The sequence below is a fragment of the Mya arenaria genome, chromosome 3 (genome assembly GCF_026914265.1).
Source record: "Mya arenaria isolate MELC-2E11 chromosome 3, ASM2691426v1".
NCBI classification, from domain to species: Eukaryota; Metazoa; Mollusca; class Bivalvia; order Myida; family Myidae; genus Mya; species Mya arenaria.
The window spans coordinates 30,754,771-30,782,704 of NC_069124.1; the positions used below are offsets into that span (position 1 = coordinate 30,754,771).

Genomic DNA, 27,934 nt, shown 5'->3' on the forward strand with positions numbered 1-27,934 from the left:
GAAGATGAAGACTGCTCCCAGACGTTTCTACCCCAACGGGTTTTCCAAGACATTGACAGCAAACTAGCTGGCTTGGCTAAAGACGACTATGTAAGACAGCTATTAAGCGTTTGTAACAACAATTATCGTCGCATTGACAGCTACAGGAATGTACTCGCCGACAGAGCGCGCGAACAACCCGGATGTCCACAAACCCGCCTTATAAATCGCAAAACATCCTCGCAGACATCACGAGAACGGAAGTGTGCTATAGACTGCTATGTACTTAACGCATACATCTCCGGAGAGAACACGAAGGATGTTTATGACGTATTTGCTAACACTGCCTCTCATGAAACTATCATTATCGACAATGACCTTACGCAGCAAGAAGTTACAAAACCAGATATCCTCGCCTTAGTAACAAACCTAAGTACTGAAGTTCTGAAAATATCTAAGCAGCAATCATATGACTCTGCGCTTCTCAAAACCATCCATTCTGATGTTTCGAACATTGTGAGTAGTTATAGGGTTCTGAATGGGACAATGAGAAGTGTGCTAGCAAGATTGCCTGAATCAACTGCAGATTCGCAGTTAAATAAGCTTCAAAATGATGTTAATGGACTGGGGTCTGCGATTGCCACTGTAAATAAGAGACTTGTAGAGGCTAGCCACGAACTACCCGAGCAGCAACCAAAGACCTACTCAGAGGCTATCAAAAGCCAACCCACGCAGCAGACGGCCGACGTTACAACAAGCCCGCGCCCCAAATCAGTGACTGCTCATAATGTGTCTTACAGTCCGGTATTAACTGAGAAGAATTGCTTTACGGTCAATAAGATCATTAACAAGACTGTGTCAAATAATCAGAAGCCGGAAGCTATTGCAAACGTGGTCGATAAACCAGTCAAGACAAGCAGTAGTAACAACGACACTCATGCATATAAACCAGTGGAAAGTGCAGAGCCTCCATCAGCTCCAGCTTCACTGGAACGTCCGCGCGCAACGTCAGGAAAAACAGGGTCCAGTGAACATACCGGTTACACTGCCACCAGAAGGAGAAAGAACGTCTCGTACTACATCGGGAACATTGATCATAGGACCACGGAGAATGATATATACACGTATTTCAAGGACAACGATGTTTATGTATCCTACATTCGTGTCTTCCATGGCCGATTTGGCTCATCGGCGAAAGTTAACGTGCCAGAGGATCTTGAACCAATTATTGACGACGCGTATTTCTGGCATGACGGCATTTCTTACAGAAAATGGAAGTCCAAAGAAGACCATATTCGCGAGCGAACATCAAATATACGCTCGCGGTCCCGTTACCAATACCAGCGTAATGACAGTTATGATGGCTACGGTGACTACGAAGATGACAGTTATCACTTTAAATCGGCATCTAGCGATCGGTACCGGTCCGATGGATATAGTGACCGCAGAGGACGCATGCGTGACGATACTTGGCATAACCATGATAACAGTTACAGTGACAACCAGGAGCGACACACGTACTGGGATAGACAACAACCGGAAAAGGACACTGACGATTGGAATCCTGCATCATACTAGAGTGATCTGCGCTTTTTGATATTTTATATATTTATGTATAGTGTCAAATTTGAATTATGTTAAGGTTCACGATGCTTGCGCACCTACTTATTTTAATATGTGTTATGTCATTGAATCTTCTCTGTTGGAATTGTAGGGGTGTTATGTCATCAGCCTACCCTTTAGCAAAAATGTTGGATCAGTATAACGTAGATATTGCACTTATAAATGAGCATAAACTTTTACCTAGATCTGCAATGTTTATGAATAGCATTCACTCAGATTACGATTGTTTTGTTAATACTGACGAAAATGTAGATAATTTTGGTCCAATTATGTGCGGAAAAGCAGGCACAGTGATTATGTTTAAGAAATCACTCTCATTTAGTATAAATCAGTTACCTTAAATGGAAAACCATCGTATACTTGGAATTGAGTTTAAATGTCATGATAGATTGCCCTTATATATGTTTTGTGTGTATATGCCATCGTGTAACAACATAGAATACTATAAGTCGGTTTTAAGTGAAATCCAGTCATTAATAGCCTATTACACCCAGGTGGGGGACGTTTTACTAGCAGGGGATTTCAATGGACAGCTAATTGGAAACCATGAGTTCAAGAGTGCTAACACCAAGTCACGATTGCTAACAGAATTAATAATGAACAATAACTTGGTATCATTACAACATGTACGTGGAAATAGATATGACGGTACGTTTGTGCAAACGGGGAAAGTAATCGACCACATATTGCTTGAATTATCATGTGTTACTTTGTGTACTAACTTTATAATTGAAGACAGTGCAAACATTATAACATCAGACCACTTGCCACTAGTCTGCAGTCTGAGTATGACTCCTATTCGAAAACCGGATCCACCACTACGTGTCAACGTTGCTTGGAATAAATGTACAATTGAAAATTATCATAGCTATCAACATATGTTACAAAATGAACTGAACTGTATACTCATAGTTGAAAGTACAAAATGCTGCCCAGACTTTCTTAACGACTTAATAACTAATGCAATACACCGTGCAGCTAGTATTCTTCCAGTAAGCAAATATAATAAAAGGGCAAAACCCTACTGGTGTGAAGAAGTAAAAGCCGCCCACACAAAGGCGCGCCATCTACGCCGAGTATGGATCAATGAGGGTAGACCGAGAGGCTATATCAACGATTCATTTTATGGATACAAAGCCGCTAAAAGGGAATTTAGACGTGTTCAGCGCTGTAAACAAAACGAATTTGAAAACAAAGCTATCGATGACCTGAACATGGCTGCAGAGCTAGACTACCGATTAATTTGGAAACTACTCCGAAAACGAAGCGGTAAAAAACCATTAATGTGTAACGAATTATCTGTTGATAACAAAACATACGCAAATGAGAACGTTATAAGAGGTTTTGAAACATATTTTACCAGGGTGTTTGAAGATAAATTCGTGAATAAGGATGAAAAACATAACGAAGATTTACAAACATTTTTAAGGGAAGATAACGATATGGCAATGTCACTAGAAATTACGAAAGAAGTTACAAACGAAGAAATTACCAGTGCAGTGAGAAGCCTGAAACTTCGTAAAAGCCCCGGAATCGATAACGTTTTAAATGAGCACATAAAACATGGTGGTGAAGTATTGACAAGAGCATTAGCTATTCTTTTCAACTCCGTGCTGTACAACGAACGAACACCTAACAAATGGAGCACCAGCCTTCTTATCCCTATTTACAAAGGCAAAGGCAAAGACAAGACCGACCCAGGCAGTTACAGGCCCGTCTCCCTCAGTCCATGCTTAAGCAAACTATTTAAAAAGGTTATACTTAACAGAATCAATGACGTTATAAAATCGCAGCACATAAACTTTCCCAATGAACAACAAAAAGGTTTCCGTAAAGGCCTAAAGGCCTCAGCTGTGTTACCACCGAGTTTAATCTACAAGAGACTATTTATCAACAAATAGAACGAAACAGCAACGTGTACGTAGGCATGCTTGATCAGAAGGCTGCGCTTGATGCTGTGTGGCATGATGGACTATTCTTAAAGCTTGGCCAGTTTGGAATTGTCGGAAAAGCCCTCCGTACACTTAAAGCATCTTATAGCAATCTTAAATGCGTTGTTAAGATTAATGGCGATACATCAGATAGCATCAACATACAAAAATCAGTTCGCCAAGGAGGTGTTTTATCTACATTTTACTATTTAATCTACGTCGACAACCTTCTGAAAGATCTTGAGATCAGTAACAAAGGCTGTTGTGTTCTTTCAACCAAGTCCGGCAATCCTGCATACGCCGATGATATTGCCCTGTTGGCGTTATCTCCCTTGAATCTTCAGAAATTGATGGACATTGTATATCGCTACTGTAAGTCATGGCGAATAGACATGAATGTAAACAAGTCAGAAATAATCGTATTTACAAGAAAACGTGATCCACCCAAAGTTGCAATAATGTATGGTGACCAGATACTCCATCAAACTAATAGTGCGAACCGCCTGGGTGTGAAACAAGTTTCTAACATGAAGTGCAAAGCACATATTGAAGAGAGATGCCAAAAAGCTAAAAATGCATTTTTGCAATGACTGCTCAAGGTGTACATCCACATGGTCTTAATCCATTAGTGTCGGTTAATCTCTATGTTAAAATCATAATGCCAATTGTTCTCTTTTGTAGTGAATTATGGAATAATATTGTACAAAGCGATATAACTTCAGTTAATCGCTTACAGCATTTTATGGTTAAGAAAATTCAGGGATTTCATTTTCGCACGAGATCTGATGTGTTAATCAATGCTTGGGCTTCACAAATTGTATTCATCGGTGATCATTAAGAAATTGCTATTCTTACATTTGATACTTTGTCTAGACTCTAAATGCACCACTAAGAATATTTTTCTACGACGATACTTTCAGTTGTAACAGATAGAAATGTTTCTTTAGGTTTTATTCCTGATATATGTAAAATCCTATGTACATATGGACTTCAAAGCTTTATCAACAATGCAGAACGAATTCCCTCTAGACGTCAATGGAAACATACAGTTAAAACTATTGTTTCATTGAAAGATACTTCATTATGGTCAGCACGAACTCTGTCAGACGAGGATTTTAGTCTATTTAGAATTTTGCAACCGCGTGTAAGTAGAGCAACAGTGTATGATATATTTGACTTAAACTGTTATAAACATATTTGCATGTTTATTGCAAAACTGTGGTGCAAAAGGCCACCACAATTGCCACAACGATGTCATGGATGTCAAACAGTTACTGACAATTTGGATATACACATCATTCACGGGTGTACCAAACATGAGCGTGAAAGGTGGCGTCTAATCACTGACGTCATGGAAATGGACATGGGCCTTGCGCAAGAACTGTTGTCAATGGATAGCGATATGTTTTTCTTAGCACTTCTTGGGGCAGAACTAAGTGTACAGAATTACAAAGCAGTGCGAAAACAATTCTTGAGACGATCGTTTGTATTTATTTATAACTGTCTCGTGAATAGTGCATAATTGTGTTCGATACAAGACTTATACCTTAAAGTTTGATGCAAAGGATACAAACACAATTTCAATATGCATGTTGATATAATATGCTAATTATTGTGTATGTACATATATCATGTATATAGATATCATGCCTTCATAGTTACTATTTGTACATAATATGAATATCACCGCTAATGGTGGAAATAAAGATGAGTTGAGTTGAGTTGAGAACTGCTATGCTTCCTCAAAAAGTTTTGACTTTTTATTGTTCATACAAATGAATTATTAATAATCTAACATGAAAACACTGGGGCTATTAAACATTAGCCGACTTGGCGATTTGATGTCATTTTCGACGCAATGACCGCGAAAAATATCCCATTTGTCTTTTCTATGATTTTTAAAACGGGCAAATGTATCATATCGGTTTCTATAACAACAATATATTTATAAAAAATAACTGATTTCTGGCAAACATAACGTACATAATAAATCGAATTGAAAAGTTCGTTCTAAAGAAAAGCATTTATCAAACAGTTTTAAAATTAAAGTATTCAACACTGATTAAGAAAATTCAAAGTTGAAACTATAGTTGAAAAGTATTTAAATGATTTTTAAAGGAATTTGTTAAAAGTTGATACCGTGTTAAATCATTCATTAAATATTATTTCGCTGGTTATTTATCAATAATACAATGTTATTTTCAGGGGCAAACAGTGGCCAACACTCTACAAAGGCATTGTTTTAAGACATTCAAATCCAATGAAGGGTCATTTAAGCACCTAGTCACTGTCTATATGAGTCTGTCTAGTTTTCCTTTATTGTGCACACTATTCTAATAACTAAGCTATGATATGTTTAATTTATCTTTATACATGGTCCGGTTAAATGATAAGTGCATTTTAGTGTTCTTGTTAATGAAAAAATCTTATTACTTAATTTACCTTTCATCAAACTGTTGGATATATATTACAAAGGGGTTGATTGATTTAAATGATATAGCCTATGAGTTATCAATCTTTTCTAAGCCATATTTCTCTTTAACAAAACTTTGACGTATTTAAGGTATCACTTTATCCCTTGAGAAAACAAAATACTTCCAGCAAGCAAGCAGACTTATGATATAAATATGAATAAAATTACATCAACGGTGGTTAACATCAATCTTTTAAGAATAAGATATAAATATTCTTTACCTGAAGTATGCGAAATAAAAATGAGAACTGCTATACTTCCCCAAAAAGTCCTGATTTTTTATTGTCCATCCAAATGAATTATTAATAATCTAACATGAAAACACTGGATTCATTGGCGGAAATAACGTGTAAATTGGTTTAAACCCCTAGAAAGTTAATTTTACTGACCGTTTCAAGGCGATACCTAACAATCCTTGATTAACACACCTAGTTTTCATATATGATATATGCACTGTGTTGTTTGTGGAGTTCTATGCTGATTTTCCGTGTTTGTGGTTGTTTCTTAGTGTGTTTTCTATGTCTTTGGCGTTTACCATGTGCCATAAAACGGGGTTTATGTTTCAACCTTTGGGCTTGTTTCTGTAGCTTTTCATATAAATATTAAAAGTCACATCTGATCAATAAAAACATATATATGAACACATACTGAAGTGTTTCAATTTGTTTTTAGATTGTTAATGTTTAAATCATGTGAAGACAACTTGGTTAACTCAATACATGTTTTAAAAACGTATAATTGTAAAAAAAATCATTATTGGCAAATTGATATAGATAGTGACTAAAATCCTTAATCAGCTAGGGTAATAATTACTGAGCTGTACTGCGTATCAGAATCTTCTAACGTTTAAATACTGGTCCAGGTTTGTAAAATTCAAGACTCCAATTGTCTTATAAGGTTTTAGTAATAATGATGCACGATTTATAATACAAGCAGAGCATATACTATTTAGCATTGATTGTACATTTTGCCTCTAAGTTACTACGTGTCTATGTTTAGTTTACAACATGAATATTGTGAAGGCAGACATTCTTTTGTCCGTAGTAATGTTAATCATGGTTTACTTTGGTTGCAAAACACCCTTGCATACAACGGAGCCTTTTTCATGCAGCATCATAACTGGCCAAACGATGAAATCAACAGCCTTTCCACTTCTTGTGTACGTTTTAAACATGCTTGTGTTGACGTCGGTTCCAGATTTAGGCACGAAAAAACACATCTGTGGATTTTGCACAACCATCATCCAGCAAACGTAGATACATTTGATGATGAAGGGTTTCAAATCTTCAACACAGCCTGAATCCCAACTTGCCTCCAAATAAGCCTGCAGTGATATGAACTACATAAAGCCTCATACCAACTAGTGTACACAGTGTGCTTAAGGACGTATGCTGTGATTTGGTCACGAGATTTGCTCTCGGGTTTTAAACTCTAAAACCAAATTTTCAAACGCAATTTATGTAGCAAATACCCTGAAATGCAGACACATTTGAAGTACAACTTATTTTTTTCCTTCTTTCTTCGTACTAATGTTTATGTAATCTATTCGGTTTAATTGATTTTGAAAATTAAATTTAGATAGATATAATAAATATAACAATAGTGGTTTTATGCTACCATTTGGACAACTGGCACCATTGATTCCGACATCTCCTTTTGAAGTTTCTTCAATTTGTCCGTAACATAAACAGGCTGAATTTTCTGCAAAAGAAAATAACTTTTACACTGTATATTGTCGATGACCAGGGGCGTAGCTTGACGAAAGTATATGTGTAGGCCACTTTCTGAGGAGGGGGGGGGGTCACGAGGGCATGCATACCCGGGATTTCGTTTTAGCTAGGTGGTCTTGGGTGCGTTTTAGCGTATATTTCTTTGTTGTAAAAACATTGATGAGAGTAACGATATCAATATGTTTTACCTTAAATAAATGTTTTATGTAATGAACAGCGTCAAAGCGCAGACTACTGGTATCCAAATTTCGACAAATTATATACGTAACATTAATGTCGTATGAATGTGTATTTTAGTAAAAAGGAAAACGATAGATTTGAAATCCCTGGTTTCCGATATATTAATGAAGTTTTAATTGCAGATTTGGCATTTTTTTATTATTTTTTTTTCTGAAAATTGTGTTGGCCGCGGCCTACACTGCCTATAGGAAGCTACGCCCCTGATGAGGTAAAATCTGACAGTGGCAGGAACTTTATGCAATCTCACGTAAATGTCATCAAGGAAAAACTTTCTATGTTACAATATTAAGTATTGGCCTCAGCTATCACAGCCATATATTCCTCTTGGATAATTTTAAAAGAAGCCAGTGTTAATGAAGCTATTTTCCAATTGTCTGAAAATATACTACAATCTTCAAAGCGGGACCATATTGTTTAATGTTTGTGTTGTTTAAAACGTAATATAATTAATAGTTTTGTGAGATTCCGGCTTAAAAGGTAACGGTACTTCATGGTGTTACTCAACATTGATAAAGTAAGTTCGTTCAATTTAATATACCACATCGTATGTAGGTTCGTGTTTGCGATCTGCAGAAACAGGAGTCTTTGGTTTCCACTTTGATTGGAGGAGATATTCCTGCATCAATTTATTTAAAGATCGCCGTATTTCCCGGGACTGAAAGACAAAAAGAACTTTGACATGAATCGCGAGGATGAAGAAAAATGTAAACATTTATACGAGGATATAGAAACACGTGAAACAATCCTTTGAATAAAGGAATTAAAACAATTTGTAAAATATGAAATCATTGAAACCGTATGTGTTCAACTGTATATAAATGTTCGGAGTTTCAAATATCACGTAACGATGTAACGTCCTAAAAATGCAGGTTTGAGTAAAATGTATATTTCACTTACCTGATTCCTTGTAACTGTTAGATGTGGTCGTGCATTCTTAAAATTAAATAAGAGACTTAGTGCAACAAAGGTATAGGAATAAGACGTTCTTATGCTCTTAATGTGGTGATAAAATGACAAATATTGTTTTTGAATATTTAAAAGGTTATGTATATCTAAGTGTGTGATACGATAAGAAAATAATATTTTACATTATCCAATGAAAGCGCAAAAATATTTTCAAATTTCTGTAGAATCACAGTAAATCTTTTAGCATTCACCAATCGTTTAATACTTATGCGTTTCAGCTATTTAATACACGGTTACAATCTTGTTATCAGGAATTAATATTTTCCTCAAATGCATTACTTAGTGAGTAGTTAAAGGTTTATCTCTCAAAATGTAAGTTTGTTATACAGGTGTATGTTTTGATTTTGAATAAGAGTTGCACTTTAAGCATAAAATGCAATTCTACAAAAGTGCATTCAAACGAAATTATCTATGGCATGTTTTGTAAAATTAGTTATACAATTCTTGAAAGTAACAAAGACTTGCCTCAGGTAGTCTTTACTTTAGACTCACCTCAATACATGAAACACACACTTAAGGTGAGACGTCACCATTGCGTCATATGTACTTCCGTTGTGGAAAACTCTCAATAAAAAAATAATGTTTTTATGACTGATAGACATGTTTACACATTCTCAATACACTGTACATCAAACATATCATTATTCCTGAAACTTGTATACCTAGAGTATCTATTATTGCTTGATTTGTCATTTAGAATAGAGATTTAAGCATAAACTGCTGCCCTATAGTTGAAAGGTCATTTTGGAAGAACTGTCATGGCGGACTGTGCAATTTTTAGAGTTTGTTTTTCAAGTGGAAAGATTTTTCTTAGGTATCACTTGACCCCCCTTTTTATTGGCTTAAAAAGGTAATTTAAAGCTTGTACTTTAAGAATATATATGTTTATCATAGTCTGCATTCGCTCGAAATGCCTTTAAATGTTGTCTAAAAATAATAATTTCACATTGAATTATATAGGGAATAACAATGGTGGTGTGTAACCTTAAATAACCACGTTTGTACATTTTCAATGTTGACAATGTAAACACACATGTGCTTGTTTTTATGTTATTTTGTGGAGAATGTTTGCACGGGCATTTGGAGTGTGCAGTTTGAACGAGTTCATATTTACCATTTTTTAAGAACAAAGCATAACGAGATAAATTCGAAAGAATTTTTGTAATCTTTCTGTTTATTTCGTTCTAATGGTAAAGCCCTTAACAGAAATCAAATGCTCAACATGATGCTTAATCTATGAATCTGTGTTCTATATTGTCAGATTCAAGTTTTACATAATTTTATTATTCTATAGTTGAGCGTGCCTTGCCTCTTCTGGACCTATTATATGTGTTTTTCTAGGTATTTTCTAATGTTATCGTTAAGTTACGTGTGTTAAAAACCTTTAAGAAATTTATAAACTGAGTATGTATAAAAAAGGTTTTATGAAAGAGGCTCTACCTTTTTCCCTGTCAGCATTTTATACTCCTTAAATAAACAATTTACAGCTTCTTCTGTCTGAGTCAGCATTGTTTCCGCCTTTTTTCCACAAAAGTCGTATATGTTCTAAAATATGATAAAATAATGTGATGTATATTCTGCGCTTTTTAAGGATAGAGATCTTATATAAATTAAAGTGATTAATAATCAAAATGATATCATTTCCATAAAATTACCAGAAGTTCGTGGAGTATTTTTGAAAAATGTTCAAGTAAGATATGAAAGAAGGAATGAACGCATACTTCCGTAAATAATAATAAGTATATGACTGATGTTTGTCAAAATACTAAGGAAATATTCGTCACATTTTGTACCCACCAGCAGTGTAAGCTTTAAAGTTTGAATTGCCTCCAACTCGTCGTAACCCGATCTAATCAATCCGTCAAAAGCGTTTGTCCATTCGTTGTCGTACAATTCACTGTACACCTCTCCAAGCTTTGTTGGTCTGTTGCGATCACTTAGATCGGTGATGTTAGGGTTTCCATCAGTCAGTCTTTCACCTGCCAGTCGGCTCAGTCTGATGTAAAAAAGAAATCTAGTAATGAATACGAGTAAGTATCTTGCTTTGTGTTTGTCAAGCTTCAATGATTGCGTTGTAATTTGATGGAAGATACAGGGACAAGCCCATACGCTAATCATTTAAGGATGGCCCTGACACCTGGGGCTAGGCAATGCATCTTTTTTATCTCCCGGAAACAAAATTAATGGTAAAAAAAAGTAGAGACAGAGTTAATGTTAACTTTGATAAATTAATACATATTTTCATTTTTATAAGACAAACAATAAACAACAACAACATACGATGGGTGTGACAAAAGTTATTTTACCATCTTTATTATTTATGTACAGTTTTGAAACTGTTTATTGACTAATTTGATATACGTAAACTAGTAAGATCTCATTATTTTTTTTATGAAAAAAGGAAAAATATGATCCCAATATTTGAAATCATTACCTAAGTGAAAGCTCTTCGAGTTGTGCCAAAAGCCGTTTGTTTGATTCCTCGAGGCGGGCATTGTGTTCCAACGCATTGACCAGACAATTCTGAAGCTCTTCGTATGAGTTTGTCTGTACGGGGTTATATTTGTTCTTCTTTTCTTGTCCGGGTTCAGAGACGGATGGTGGTCGATTGTTTTCATGATCAGACTTCGCTTGATGTGCATTGTATCCGACTCCTTGTACTTCAATCAGCTATTAATATTCATTATGTGTGATATGTATATATATGTATAAGTACTTCATTGTAAGTGTTTATTTCAATTGGACTGTTATTTGTTCAATTATCTAGTTTTATATGTATGATGAACTTAAATTTGTCATATGATATAGCATGTATTTATCAAGATTTGTTGAGAATTTTTCAGAATTTTTTTTTATGTATCGAAGATAAAAAATAAGCAGGATAATATTATAATTTGAAACTAAGTCCATGACGATTTCCAGTTATGTAAATGGTAAATTGTTGTTGAAAATTCATAACCGATCTGGACGATCAATTTAGTAAAATTATTATGGTTTTTCTACGTAAAATTTTACACGAAAGTATGTCCAAAAATCACATATTTCCAATCCTGATTGAGCAATAAATCCTTTGGGTACGTTACTTGAACGGGAAACCAGCCATTCTCGTAATCGGCCTACGTGTTCTCGGGGTTTTCTACCCGGACATTAAAGACATGATTGATATCATAAGTGTGTAATTCATATGTGAAAGCGTTAAGTAACGAACAAATCTTAATAATATTTGACATGTCATACTTGACCTTGGTTCGAAGATATTCTGACGCTGCTCTTATTTCACTCGGCAAGATTTCTCTGATACATTCTGAATGTTTGATCTTCCACCTGATTGCTTTTATTTTTTCATTCCATACATATAACTTGTCTTCAAGTTCTGACAACACTTCTGCCTGACTTTGTTCACTAGTGTAAAACGTTGATTCAGTTGTCTGAGCACTAAAGTATGTTCCCATTCTTAAAAGGTTCAACAGCTTTGATTTTATATACACAATTAAGTACATACTGTTTAACTTCGCATTCCAATGTTACTTCATTCTTGTCACTAAAAATGGAAACTGATATCAAACTTCGAACGCATTACAGGAAAATAAATGAAATGTAAGTTAAGTGGCTGATTATTGATTAAATTCATATCTTAGATCTCATTTTCATTATTTGTTGTCCTGTTTGGAGGTTTAAATGGACTGTTTCAACACTTTCATTTAATTTCATGCTGTCATGCTGTCAAAATATAGCAGCCATCTTGCACCTAAATGATATAAAACTACTGCCATAGAGATGATTTAATCTTGATAATACAGTGTTATGGAAAGCACTAGCATACCACTCGACTGGACTTGTAAATACATTGAACAGCCACAGTTCACGCTAAGAATTAAAAAAAGCACATTACACTTACTTTTCATAGCGCATTGTTAACTACTGCGGGGCCACCTGGAAGGTAAAAACACGGCCCATTCCACCCGCTATCCCCGGTATACATAGTGTATATTTAATACAAATATAGTATATACATTACATGCAAATTGCGATCCAATTTCGGGCTTGTAAAATATTTAGTTAGAATTACTAGTTTTGGTTTTCTTCAGATGTAAAAAAGGAGTTACACTTTCAGACTAGTTTCTCTCGTATGACATTCTTATTAAACTATTTAATAATAATTGAAGTACATTCTTGAGTTTATACTTGATAATACAATTTATAAATGTAAAGATTCCTTGTCTCACTGACTTGGCTTAGTATAGCTGGACGACAAAAAATAACATGAACAAATTGGTTTGTTTAGATAAAATACATATGTAAACCAATATAAATAAGAAAGAAAAACACATCTCTTTATAGGCGTATGATTTATTTTTATCCTATTAATACACACAACCAGTTTTCCATAATTAAACATGTATAGAATATGTCATGAGTCGTCATATAATACACAATTTTATTTAACGAGTTCATACTATGTGTTAATATTCTAGAATTCTAATATATCCTTTATTAATATTAGTATGCGTTGTAAAGGCGAACAAAAAATATACGTAGCTTTTCTCTGTAAGTATGTTACATTGAATACGAACTCGAGAATAAAATAAGTTTATGTTAAAAGGTTAATTGACTTAGCCCTGAATTGGGAAAACAATCATTTGCCAATCAGAAATTACTTATATTTATATTAAAAACTACAGAAACAAGCTCTGTAGCCAAAACTTTTAACATAACTGCCGTTTAATGTCATAGGATAAACGCCTAAGTCAAAGAACATAAAAACAAAAAATCACAAACATCACATGACACATATACTATATAAAACTAGGTATGTTTATCAAGAATTGTTAGGTACCGCCTTGGAACGGTCAGTAAAATGTAAATTTACTGGGGGTTTAAACCAGTGCGCAAAAACCTCACTCTTATCCCAACAACCCTGAATAAAGTAGAAAGGTAAATCTTATCAAAGTATGCATTAACTTGAGGAAACTTAATTATACAACAAATAATAATAAAATAATAGGTAGACCTCAAGTACTTCAATGATTAGGGATCCCAACCTTATCTGCAGACGGAGGAATACAATTCAGAGTACCTAATGCAAAACCTTTTCAAAGATACGATGCAGTTATTGTTTGAAACTATGAGCATCACACACAGTCTGCCTTAAAAAATAAAAGGTTTAAGACTGTGTGATCATAGAGTTTCATAATAAAAAGCATCATTGTACTAAAACTTGGAACAAATAAAAACAACATTATCAAAAATTAAAACGAAATGTATTAGCTAAACGTTCCTTTTTTATCTACCTAGGACGATTATTAGATTATACATAAAATTTGTGGCGGGAAAATTTTGCTTAATCGATAAAGACATTGCGAACAAATACTTTTGATGTATGAACCCAAATGATAAATCAATCAATTAAAGTGCTTAAATACTCATGTATAACAAATCAGTCATCTAGATAATTCTATGTTGAACAATAATTGTCAAAGGCACATACTCTGTAATCTTTAAAGTGACACTCTTATTCAAAATCAATACATACACATGTAGAATAATCATCAATTTCGAGTTATAAACCTTTACTACTTACTAAATAATGCATTAATGGAAAATATTAGTTATTAATAATAAGATTCTAACCGTGTATTTTAAAGCTAAAAGCAAAAATATTAAATGATTGGTGGGTGCTAAAAGATTAACTGTGATATACTATAGTATCGTAAGGTAGAAATACCATGTTTTCTGCACATTTCTTTCAAATTAAACTCTGTAGCTTTCATAAGAACCATTGTTTTCAACATTTATTCAACCTTTTTAGTAAATCAAACAATTATATTACGTGTGGTATCTTTGAAGCGGTTAATGTTAATATTGTTCATATGCATTTTGAAATTCGGAGTTTTCAGCTATCAGTCGATTTTAATAAAGCATATTTTTCAGCCAAAAAGTCAAAATTTGAAAAATAAAATATTCTGGAAGGATTTAATCAAGAGCACACACCGATTTATTTCTGTTTGGTTTAATCTGCAAGGAAAGTCGGATTTACAATAGGAACTTTTTTTTTCAGAGCCGACTTTTCTGACAGGTTAAAAACTTTTAGACTCCATTTGCCATATACAACGAGACAAGTTTTGACAAATTTCAGTCAATTAGGGGTTCGCTTTAAAAGTTATACAACAAAATACGTTGGCTTTTTAGTATAAATCGCGACAAGCAGAACTTGGTATTATTGTAAAATTTCGAGAATGGAAGTTTACAGATCGCATTTTATTTATCTTGAAAGAAGCAATGACCTTTAAAACATGTCCCATCGAGCGTCTTGTTTTTTTTTTTTTTGATATTTCACTTATTCACCAATATATAATATACACCATACATAAAATAATACATTTTCTCTCATGCTTTTCGATGAAATATCATTATCAGTGAAATAACAACAGTGAAAATATCAATTTGATATTTTCACTGCAAAATAAGGAGTAAAAATATCAAATTTTAGAACTATTTTTAAAACCCATTATAGTTTCTTCCCCTTGAACAAAACGAAAGACATTAATTTGAAACAGAAAATGTTGCCCTAAAATAACTTTGAAATTTAAACAAAGGTAACATTCGTTTATAAAGATTCATCTGGAAATAAATAATTTACCCTTCATTCGAAAAAAACACACCCTGTTATCCCGTATTTCAAACATTTTCTTGAACTTTGAAGCTGAATGTTTTAACAGTATCTTTCATACCAAAAAAATCAAGGACGAAAACAACTGCTCGAACATAAAAAGACCTTCAAATTTCCATTCAAAAAATGGCGGCGAAGTAATCTGGTTATGTATTCATGCCCTACTTAATATAAACGTGTTTTGTTATATTTTGGGAACAAAAAGCACTAATAAAACAACATTGATTAATGTTCATCAAACATTTGCACTAAAACGAGCAAATAATAAACGATAAAAAAGTATCAGAGAACTTTTTCTCAACAAACCGGAAATAGAAATTTGACTGCTTCGTCATCAGCTATGACTTTGCATGAGGGGTGTTCCACGGGTAGCGGCGTAAATAATACTATTTTAAAAAAGGATGTAATTAAGAAAATAAATTAGTATATTATAAAACTCCGAAAATAAGCATAAAAGAAACAGAAACTTTGTTTATTGTAGTGTAAGATCGTATTTCATTTCACTTGTAATCAATTTTCAAAATAGATAGTACAGTTGAAACTCGCTATGTCGAACTCTGTCATCTCGATGTTCTGGTTATGTAGAGCTATATTCGAATGTGTTGGGTAAAGCAAGACATGTTTTGCATTTCGACTATGTCGAATTATCTCGAAGTATATATCGAAGTCCCAGCGACTTCGATATAGCGTGTTTTGACTGTATACCTACCCAGATATATTATTTTGAAAAAGCTATAGTACGATAGGTGCCTCATATATATGTAAATGCCGGGCGTACGTGAACCAGAAAACGATTATTTAACGATCACTTATCATTGTAATTCGGAACTCGGCGACCATTTTTATCGAAAACAACCTCGAATAAATATGGACGGTTTACACTGTCAGAAATCGGTACAATCTCAGTCCGCTGCAAGTAGATCGCGAAGTAATTTAATTTAGCAGTTAAACGTAATGACTTAACTCTTGAGAATCGTATTATGTTTGCAATAACACACTTCACTGGCAATCAATTGAAACTTAATTTTAAACTTTAAGATCAACAAATACAAGCTAAAACACTACAGTACATTTAATTAATGATATGATTCAAAAATTTACGAACTACTTCTACTGATCTTCCGGCATATATCCGAGGTTGTTTTCGATAAAAATGGCCGAGGAGCTCCGAATGTCTCTATTATCCATTATACAAAGAGATCAGGGTCGGTGTAAACATACAGAAAAATATCAAAATCACGTTTCGTATGACAAGATGTTCAAAGTTCAGACTACAACCGGCGTTGGCCGCTTTCTCAGACAAGTACAACTTCAAGTCAAACGTGTCTTTGCAGATGTGGACAACGTCACTCCGCCCGTCGTTGGCCGTTATCAACACGTACTCGTACGCCTCGAAGACAAGCTGGCCAACCTGTTGATCACAAAGGATAAATAATGCATTTCTTTAATAAACACACCTTACTTTTAATGTACAGTCGGACCCCGTTGGCCCGAACTCCAGTTCGAGCCAACGAGGAATTTGAGCTATGCGAGTTGGAGCAAATAAGGTTCGACTGTATTTACAGTTTGCTAATTTGATAATGTAACATATCCCCTTTTAAGTGATTTGAAAAAATATAATCAAATTTACAATACAGAAATCGTGAAAGTACAGCTGGGTAAGGTTTTAATATCTCACGTCAATTTAGACAAATTTTACGAAAAATACGGTGTTAACAAACATACCATACCTGTATTTTTTTCTCCTCGAGTGGTGTAAAGGAGGATGTTTCGACCGCAGGACAAGTTTGAATTTTCGCCATAGCGTAAACTATGTTACACGAATATGCATGCTCTTTGTCGTGGTTTGAGAACACAGCCATATCTTTGAATTCACCAGTTATTGGCTCGAAACCTAAAGGACTTAGCTTAGTATTGTAATTGACATTACTACCCGCTATCTTGGCGTTGAATTGGTCTAACTTTCTCATAAAATTGTCGTACAAATACTTCACCTCACCTATGTCATTAATTTTCCTCAGTAAAATCATTGACATGTCAAAAGTGCCTTCTTTGGAAAATGAAGTATTCTCAACTTTATCGTAAATGAGGTTATTTTCAATGGTCTCCCCCTCGATGTCGGAAAGAGCACCATGAAATAATTCTTCTTTGAGTTGTTCGTTCAAAGGTACCTGTCCCTCTTTTAATGGGAAGCTGATTGTTAGACGGTAGTCGAGGCAGAATCCCTGTATCTTTGTCATTAACGGCAAACATCGTTCGGCAACACGTAAATCGGTCAATGGGCAAGAATCGTATACGCACACATTCTGCAAAAAGAAATACAGAATTTAATGTTAATAAATTACTGTCAAAACTCGCTATGTCGAAGTCTTTTGGACCTCGGGAAATACTTCGAGGTAACGAACATTCGAAACAATAAAAATACCACAAATGTATTACTTTACACAACACATTCGAAAAAGTTTGGTATTTCAAGATAATAAATTAAGAGGGATCGACATAGCTAGTTTCGAATGCATATCTGTCTTAATTGCAACTTCAATCATAAGTCGAAATTATTGTTGTTGTCCAGCGTAGTAACTAGCGCACGCGGTTCTCACCAAGTAGTTTCGGGTTCGATAACCGGCCTTGGCGCATATGACTTCTTGTATTTCGGATTGTTATAAAAATAAAAAAAAAGTGTTCCATGGGTTATCTTTTGGAGTGTTTGTACGTGCACGCAATTTAATTGATCAATTGTCATTATTTTGACCAACAATGAACATTTGGACTAACCAAGCCCCCCCCCCCCCCCCCCACACACACACACCCGCTCCACCACCCCCTCAAAACACAACAAACAAAAAACCAGATTGAATTAACAAGTTTTATAAAAAAATTACATCAGTTGTTTCTTTATCTATAGTTTCTACCGTAAAAGACAAACGTACCTCTTCTTGAGCTTCAAATTCAACGTAGCAGTTTGAGTCAGTGACATCCTCTATTGGAACCAAGTACGCGTTGCTATTGAGAAGAGAAACGAAGGAACCATCTTCGAAATTAAATACGTTTGTGGAACAGTTATCCGTCTCCGTAAGGAGAGGTGATGTTGCCAAGGTATTACAAGCAGCACAGTAAATGTTCTTGAAGATCTGTTCATCCATTACTATCGGCACGTAATGGATGTCGTCAGACGAGTCGGATTCACAGAGCCGTTTTGTCTCATTGTACCATAGCGATGTCATATCATATAGAGGATTACAGCTGGAAATGACGTCATTAGGGTGAACGCACCAATCAGCTGTCTGTGGATGTATAGGATCATAATTTATTACGCAACCTATTTCCAGTGCCTGCTGTAGAAAATTTTCGTTCGCTTCCTCTCGATTCAAACTTAGAAGATTTCTTAAAAGAAATGGATCATAAGTGTTCGTACAGTGTATTTTTGCAGGCCAATATTCCGCATTGGTGGAGTTTTCTCCGATACACTCCAAACAAAATATATTTCGGTAATTAAGTCCCGTTCGTTTGATGTAGACAGGGCTCGTTTCGTCCATTTTTGTTCCATTCGGATCCAAGCATTTCCTGGCAGCATCTGTGCCTTCCTCGAGACAATATTGATGTAATAAATACGACGTGTTGAAGAATGGGCTTACCGAGCTCGAAAATGGATTGATGTCGTTAAAAGTACGGACACACGAACGGTTGTTGGTCAAGTTGCTATGAAGAAAAGTTTCGTTTCCGGTTACCTCTTTGTCATGACAACAGTTTCCTTTCAGAAAGCACGAGTCACTGCAGTCACATGGCACGCAACATTTGCCGTCTATAAAGGATTGTTCCAGAATTTCATTGTAATGCTCAGTCTTGTTGATGCAACTTCTAGTAAATGGACAATAAGCCATTATCGTGTATAGTGAATCATTAAAGTTGATCAAATCTTGAAAGTCCATCTCATCTGTTTGAGCAAAGCACTTCGTTATCTGTGTTACATATACATACATAAACAGCAAACAAATGACTTTGTTCTTCCTCTCCATTGTTTGTACAGATGTTTCTCTTCATAAAATGACCATACATAAGTGTATCGTCGCTGTAGAACGAATTGGTTATTTTTCCAAATGCTCAGAATATAGCATACACTTTTTTCCACAATATATCTTGTTATTCCGGAGCGATGTTCCAATATATACTCTCCAATAGAGGTCAATCAGTTTTCACGGCACAACGGAGCAATACGAATTGTCCTATAATATGAGGACAATGTAGGCGGCCATTTTTATTGTGCCAGCCAATAGCTGTCGTTTTCGTTGTCATAAGTTTTACCTAACCAATGTACACATTTTTTGAATCTGGACATCATAGTTTTTGAGTCTAACTTATTTTGTAACGCCAACGTTGATTGGTCGTTATAGGCGAATAATTCTATATGAATAAAGTCCACTGATGTACGTTTATGATCGATCGAATTATACATATATGGTACTAATTTGGTTTGAAATACAATTATCCATAGTAAATGTAGCGGTAGGAAAGCGATATTTCAAATCGGTTTGATGATTAACATTTATAAAGTTATAATTAATAATAATACGTTTTGTGCAGTTATCTCTCGTTATGAGTTGAAGAATAGAGAATTTTTCGTGGAAAGATTGAATGTTTACGAAAATGAAAAACATGCACATTATTATAACATGTTACACACCATTTCCGGATTAATATTACGTATGTTCCTGTATAACACATGCGTAATATTAAAATGCCTAAATTTTCTATTTATAGGAAAAGTATATCGTTCGGCATGATTGGTAACATTTTAAATTGAATAAAATGGGTTTATTGTTAATATTCCAGGAATTCGTACGTTTGTTTCTCATTTTATTTTTATGTTCAATATTGCATTGAATTTATTTTCACCTAACCATATGAAGAACACGTTTTCGTTCATGCTTTTCGATGAAATATGGAGTTTTATCAGTGAAATAACAACAGTAGAAATATCAATTTCATATTTATACTGCTAACTTAGGAGTAAAAATATCAACTTTACGACCTACATTAAAATCCATTGAAAAAAACTAAACTTTTGAAATGGAAAATGTTGCCAAAGAATGGAATTGAAATTGAAAAAGGTTATATAAGTTTAATTAAAGATGCACTTGTACTCCAAAATAACATTTACCACATTTAATCCTTTTTGTTTAAATGTACCAAAACGATGAATAAATTTCAAGAACAATGATTCTTATGAAGAATACCGATATTAATTTGAAAGAAAGGTTAAGAAAACATGGTATTTTACCTTATGAGATGATAGCTCATCACAGTGAATATTTTAACATTCACTAATTATTTAATATTTTTGCGTTTTCAAATATTAAATACACGGTTACAATCTTGTTATCAGTATTTAATATTTTGCGTAAGTGCATTATTTAGATAACAGTTAAAGGTTTATCATATAAAATGTAAGATTGTTATACATGTAAATGAATTCATTTTGAATAAGAGTGTCATGCTAAGGGAGTGCTGTTTCCATAGAAACGGGTATCGTTAAATTCAAAAAAATACTACATGTATGTCGGTTTTTTGAAAAAAACTCAGTCTTTTTACATTCATTATTTTTAATAAAAGCTTATAACCCTTAAGTTACAAAAGTGGATCAAGCATCTCAATAAAATACTAGTTAATAAAGGAATGGAGGAGATTTCAAACATGTTAAATACAAACTAAAGATATAATAGACCATTTAACATTTTATTTTCAAGTTTGAAACAAGGCATCAGTTTGGTGAAAGGCAAACTTGAGGTGTTAGAATATTAACCTGAAAATGATATGTTACAACTGTAACCCTCTTGAGACGTCAGAATACAAAAACGGTTGCCATGCCTTATAATTTAAAGAAAACACTATTGTTAGTTTTTCGTCATTAATTATTTAAGATATATAGGGCGAAATGCACATCTGAAGTTCGTGTCTTGAAGTAACAACTGTGTTTCAAGCATCTGAATGATATACGAGTGATTAAGGATGATACAATTAATAACATTAGAATACATGTTTAAAAAACAATATCTAAGTATATAATTCATCATCTGTTTTAAGTTTGCAATGGTAATTATCTATTTCTTAACTAAAACGCATTTACAGACTGATTAAATAGTGTGAATAGAAATGAAATTGTTTTGAACGCACTACACAATTATTATAAATTGATTACTTCAAACTTTTGTACACAACTAATTGTGTTTTAATTTCATTTCTTAGTTCTTACATATAGGTTACTTCGAATTCTAACATAATTTGAACTTAAAAATACGTTAAGTTAACTTATTTCAGTATGGAAATATTGGCCATTCAATATCGCATACATCATCTAAACAACAAACAAAAACTATTTTCTTTAATGTTGACCATTTCTGCCATAATTGAACCTTTGTTTTGTTTAGTCATTTAGGTTAACTGCTGAATTAAAATACTACGCGATCTACTTGTACCGATTTCAAATATTGTCCATACACATCCGTGGATGTTATCGGTAAGCCGATGAGTTCCGAATGATAAGTGTACATGTCGATACACTATTTCTAAACATTCGGAATTCCTCGGCCATTTTTTCAAAAACAACCTCGGATGTATGCCGGTACATCTGTTGCAGTAGTCCGTATTTTTTAGAATAAAAGCATTAATTAAATGTAGTGTTTAAGTGTTGTGTTCATTGCTCTCAGTTTAAATTGATTGCCAGTGAAGTGTATTATTGCAAACATAATTACGATTCCCATGAGTTAAGTCATAAATTTTAACTACTAAATAAGATTACTACGCGATCTATTTGCAGCGGACTTAAACGTACCACTTTTTAAGTATGTAAACCGTCCATATACATCCGAGGTTCTTTTTGAAAAAATGGCCGAGGAGCTCCGAATGTATTTCTAAATACACTAAACGGTTTGTAAACTGTTGGCTCAAAACATAAGGGATTGCTATTACACAGAGGACTGATCTCCTCTAAAAGGTACAAAGACCTTTTTCATGAAGGTCTTTTAATTCAATGTTATCTGGCATTTCACCGCTAGAGACATGGTACTGGTGTGTGTTCGAAATATGAATATATGTAAACATCAGATCCCTTATAGGGTGACAGAATACGATGTAAGCCTGTAAGACGACGAGGCTCGTTAGCTAGACGCTAGGCGTGATGATACCGAACAAATATTGTTTAAACCGGTAAAATCTGCGAGACCCTTGGCGTTTACTAACGCGAGTTTTTAGCTTTATCATACAAGTGGCTATTCATGGCGTCTAGGCGCTTGAAAAATAAGGAAATCTAAAACGATGTCGACAACGAAATTCACTTACTTGTTAAATGTAAAATGACTCGTGTTCACGGCTTTATCTCTATGTTCTTAAATTTACAGAACAAATATTTCACTTTGTCATGATTTTCCCACAAATAATGAACAATTTTTCTGCTGACTTAACGCCAGAAAAAAAAAATCATTTTGCAATAGTTCAAGATGGTGTTTGCGGTATAAGAGGTTGTGGTGGATGGGGGTATGTGGTGGCGGCGGAATGAGAGGTGGTTGCGGAGGAGGGGATGTGGCGGTGCTGTATAAGAGGTGGTGGTGGATGGGGGTATGTGGTGGCGGCGGAATAAGAGGTGGTTGTGGAGGAGGGGATGGGGTGGTGCAGTTTAAGAGGTAGTGGTGGATGGGGGGTGTAGTGGCGGCGATATAAGAGGTGGTTGTGGAGGAGGGGATGAGGTGGTGCGGAATAAGAGGTAGTGGTGGATGGGGGTATGTGGTGGCGGCGGAATAAGAGGTGGTGGTGGAGGAGGGGAGGGGGTGTTGCGGTGTAAGAGGTAGTGGTGGATGGGGTATATGGTGGCGGTATAAGAGGTGGTTGCGGAGGAGGGGATGTGGTGGTGCAGAATAAGAGGTAGTGGTGGATGGGGTTGTGGTGGCGGCGGAATAAGAGGTGGTTGCGGAGGAGGGGATGGGGTGGTGCAGTTTAAGAGGTAGTGGTGGATGGGAGGGGGTGTAGTGGCGGCGATATAAGAGGTGGTTGTGGAGGAGGGGATAGGGGGTGTGCGGTATAAGGGGTAGTTATGGATGGGGTGTAGTGGCGGCGGTATATGAGGTGATGGTGGAGGAGGGGATGGGGTGTTGCGGTATAAGGGGTGGTAGTGGATGGGGGGGGGGGGGTGGTGGCGGCGGTATATGAGGTGGTGGTGGAGGAGGGGAGGGGGTGTTGCGGTGTAAGAGGTAGTGGTGGATGGAGGATATGGTGGCGGTATAAGAGGTGATTGCGGAGGAGGGGATGTGGTGGTGCGGAATAAGAGGTAGTGGTGGATGGGGTTGTGGTGGCGGCGGAATAAGAGGTGGTAGCGGAGGAGGGGATGGGGGTGTTGCAGTTTAAGAGGTAGTGGTGGATGGGGTTGTGGTGGCGGCGTTATAAGAGGTGGTTGCGGAGGAGGGGATGGGGGTGGTGCAGTTTAAGAGGTAGTGGTGGATGGGGGTGTGGTGGCAGCGGTATAAGAGGTGGTTGTGGAGGAGGGGATAGGGGGTGGTGCGGTATAAGAGGTAGTGGTGGATGGGGGTGTGGTGGCGGCGGTGTAAGAGGTGGTGGTGGAGGAGGGGAGGGGGTGTTGCGGTATAAGAGGTAGTGGTGGATGGGGGATGTGGGGTGGTATAAGAGGTGGTGGTGGAGGCGGGGAGACGGTGTTGTGGTATAAGGGGTGGTGGTGGAGTATTGGATGTGGTCGTGGCGGTATAGGGATGGTGGTGGAGGAGGGGATGGGGTGTTGCGGTATAGTGGGTGTGGTGGAGTAGGGGATGTTGTGGTGGCGGAGGTATAAGCGTTGGTGGTGGACAAAGACAACAGCCGACGCGTTCTAGCGCTTGTTTGGCTGTTAATAAGTACATTGCAGTAATTTATTTAAGACAACCAGCGACACGTTCTTTAGCATTATTAAATAAAATATACCCAATTATTTTTGGTGCAATTTGAATTCCGAATTAGCTAATAATAGTTTGAAACTTTCGAGTAGAAAATCAAATTGTATCGCTACATTATCTACAAATAAAGCTCGTCGCCGCATTCTTAATTCTGTAAGGTTAATGCTTTAATTGCATAGCGATATTTTTTACAAGCCTATTAGAAATAATCTTGATGAAGAGCATTTCATAATTACAATACACATGTATAATAAGTGTGATCCTAAAACATGCACGGACGGAGATCCGTCTACATATATTCCCCGACCATTCATAAGTATATTCATTTGAATCTTTCTCTGCATATGTGACATCATATAAATCTGAATCATGCTTAAGTTTCAAATATTGCGATGGAATCGTCATGACAATGCTCTCTTGGTGTTAATAAATTTTATAATGGTTCATTGCTTTGTAATCTCTGACCCTTTTAAATAATTTCAAGACAGTATCTCAAACAAACAAAAAATCCGAATATTGCATACCATCAAAATTAATTTAAAGTCGGTAAAAAAACCCATTCATTCATAAAACATGTTATACATTGATTTGAATGTGCTAACTGCTAGCACGACTTTCACTTTTGAATGTCCAATGTCCAATGTCGTGCAAGCACAACATTCGATTTTGAATGTCCAATGTCCAATGTCGTGCCAGCACAACATTCGATTTTGAATGTCCAATGTCCAATGTCGTGCTAGCACGACTTTCACTTTTGAATGTCAAATGTCCAATGTCGTGCCAGCACAACATTCGATTTCGAATGTCCAATGTCCAATGTCGTGCTAGCACGACTTTCACTTTTGAATGTCCAATGTCCAATGTCGTGCCAGCACAACATTCGATTATGAATGTCCAATGCCCAATGTCGTGCTAGCACGACTTTCACTTTTGAATCTCCAATGTCCAATGTCATGCCAGCACAACATTCGGTTATGAATGTCCAATGTCCAATGTCGTGCGGGCACGACAATCGTTTTTGAATGTCCAATGTCCAATGTCGTGCCAGCACAACATTCGATTTTGAATGTCCAATGTCCAATGTCGTGCTAGCACGACTTTCACTTTTGAATGTCCAATGTCCAGTGTCATGCCAGCACAACATTCGATTTTGAATGTCCAATGTCCAATGTCGTGCTAGCACGACTTTCATTTTTGAATGTCCAATGTCCAATGTCGTGCCAGCACAACATTCGATTTTGAATGTCCAATGTCCAATGTCGTGCTAGCACGACTTTCACTTTTGAATGTCCAATGTCCAGTGTCATGCCAGCACAACATTCGATTTTGAATGTCCAATGTCCAATGTCGTGCTAGCACGACTTTCATTTTTAAATGTCCAATGTCCAATGTCGTGCCAGCACAACATTCGATTTTGAATGTCCAATGTCCAATGTCGTGCTAGCACGACTTTCACTTTTGAATGTCCAATGTCGTGCCAGCACAACATTCGATTTTGAATGTCCAATGTCCAATGTCGTGCCAGCACAACATTCGATTTTGAATGTCCAATGTCCAATGTCGTGCCAGCACAACATTCGATTTTGAATGTCCAATGTCCAATGTCGTGCCAGCACAACATTCGATTTTGAATGTCCAATGTCCAATGTCGTGCTAGCACGACTTTCACTTTTGAATGTCCAATGTCCAATGTCATGCCAGCACAACATTCGATTTTGAATGTCCAATGTCCAATGTCGTGCTAGCACGACTTTCACTTTTGAATGTCCAATGTCCAATGCCGTGCCAGCACAACAATCGATTTTGAATGTCCAATGTCCAATGTCGTATGTTTAGCTAACTTCACACAGCTTTCATAAATGCATTATTTAGTAAGTAGTTAAAGATTTATCACTCAAAATGTATGTTTATTATACATGTGTATATATTGATTTTGAATAAGAGTTTCACTTTAATTAAAATCTAGGTATTAGGCTATCAAAAACACGGTTACAATCTTGTTATCAGTTATAAATAGTTTTCATGTATTAAGTGTGGTAAATCTTATCTGGGGGTCAGAGTGCATCTTTAAAGAAAAATATGCCGAAAGAAAGTGTGCAAATTAATCTACCGAATGCAGGGTCGTAGTTCTCTCAGGCAACTCAAAAAAGACAAACATAATATTATTAACTATTGGGGATAAAAGCAACCGATTCGTGCAGAAAACTGACTTCGAGGAGTGTTGCGGCGCCCAGGTATGGCAAGAAGTGAGGCGCCGCCGAAAGCCGCTTACACCTCCGGTATACACAAGACCTTGTAGATCAGACTACAGTCGCCGAGATGAAATCACATGTCATATCGCCGTGAACATCAGTCTGACACAATCGAACTAACTTACAAAGAAGGGCGCCAAAACGAAGAAGTTGAGAAAACATTCGGATCACATTTTTAAGATCAAGTTAAATGATAAACAAGTACTTTTATTGCTATTAAAGTCACAGGTTTTCGTCACATAGCTTCATAACTAAAATATGGCCCTTCATTCCTTCGATATTGATTTAAAATTAGCAACAAATAATTAAAATTGATAAAATGACATTTCAATAATTTTCTAGGAGTATTACTTAAAAAAAATATATATGTGATAGACAAGGTTCTCGTGTACGGAAATCCCCAAAACCACAGTTTCCCTAAACAATGTCAAATATTTCCTAAAGTAATTGACAAATTGCTATGATGTGTACACTGCCAGAAATATAAAAAGACTAAGCTACAAGAAAAATGTAACTTTTAAGTCAGTTATTGATACAATTCTAACATAATTAGACGAAATGCGCAGACTCAACACTGAAAACGCCAATTACGAAACAATGAAGAGGTTTAATTACAACGAAAATTAACGACTGACATGCAAACTTTGCGCATGCATTACAAAGAGTAGCTTGAAATATCACCCCTACCTTTGTGGACTTGTATTTATTAAAAATTGAAGTGATTTCTATAAGATGACTGTAAGTACTAGACTAACTGGATGAGAAAAAATCAGTATCAAAGTTCGGATTCATGTTTTCAATGTATGTTAAGTTAGTTAATTATTTTAAAAGACAATAAAGTTATTTAGGTGTTCAATTTTGGAAGCTAATGCTTCTTTAAAATTGAACTTTATTTCATGAAACTGGTTAAAGTATCCTTTTACGATTTTTTTTACATACAATTGCGTATAATATTGTTTCTTCATACCAATTTACCTAACAATGGTCCTCGACATTTTAGATGAAATTTATTTGTCAACCTCAACCATCTGTTAATGAGAAATATTGCCACTCATTTAAAATTTGACCCGGAAGACAGATAGCAGAAGAATTTCTGTATTAATGTTTGATAGCAGTTTCCATGGCAATAATGCAAGT

The 27,934-nt window shown here is 35.6% G+C and overlaps 1 protein-coding gene across 1 annotated transcript; it reads right to left on the minus strand.

Moving 5' to 3' along the window:
- Window positions 1-5,703: 5,703 nt before the first annotated feature.
- On the minus strand, window positions 5,704-12,474 carry LOC128227349 (uncharacterized). The gene is made up of 8 exons (XM_052937785.1): window positions 12,185-12,474; window positions 11,377-11,612; window positions 10,740-10,938; window positions 10,383-10,487; window positions 8,874-8,909; window positions 8,515-8,631; window positions 7,624-7,707; window positions 5,704-7,330 (listed from the first exon to the last, which is right to left on the minus strand). Exons 1-8 carry the CDS (start codon window positions 12,440-12,442, stop codon window positions 7,067-7,069), a joined length of 1,299 nt encoding a protein of 432 aa, XP_052793745.1. The 5' UTR covers window positions 12,443-12,474; the 3' UTR covers window positions 5,704-7,066.
- Window positions 12,475-27,934: the final 15,460 nt, after the last annotated feature.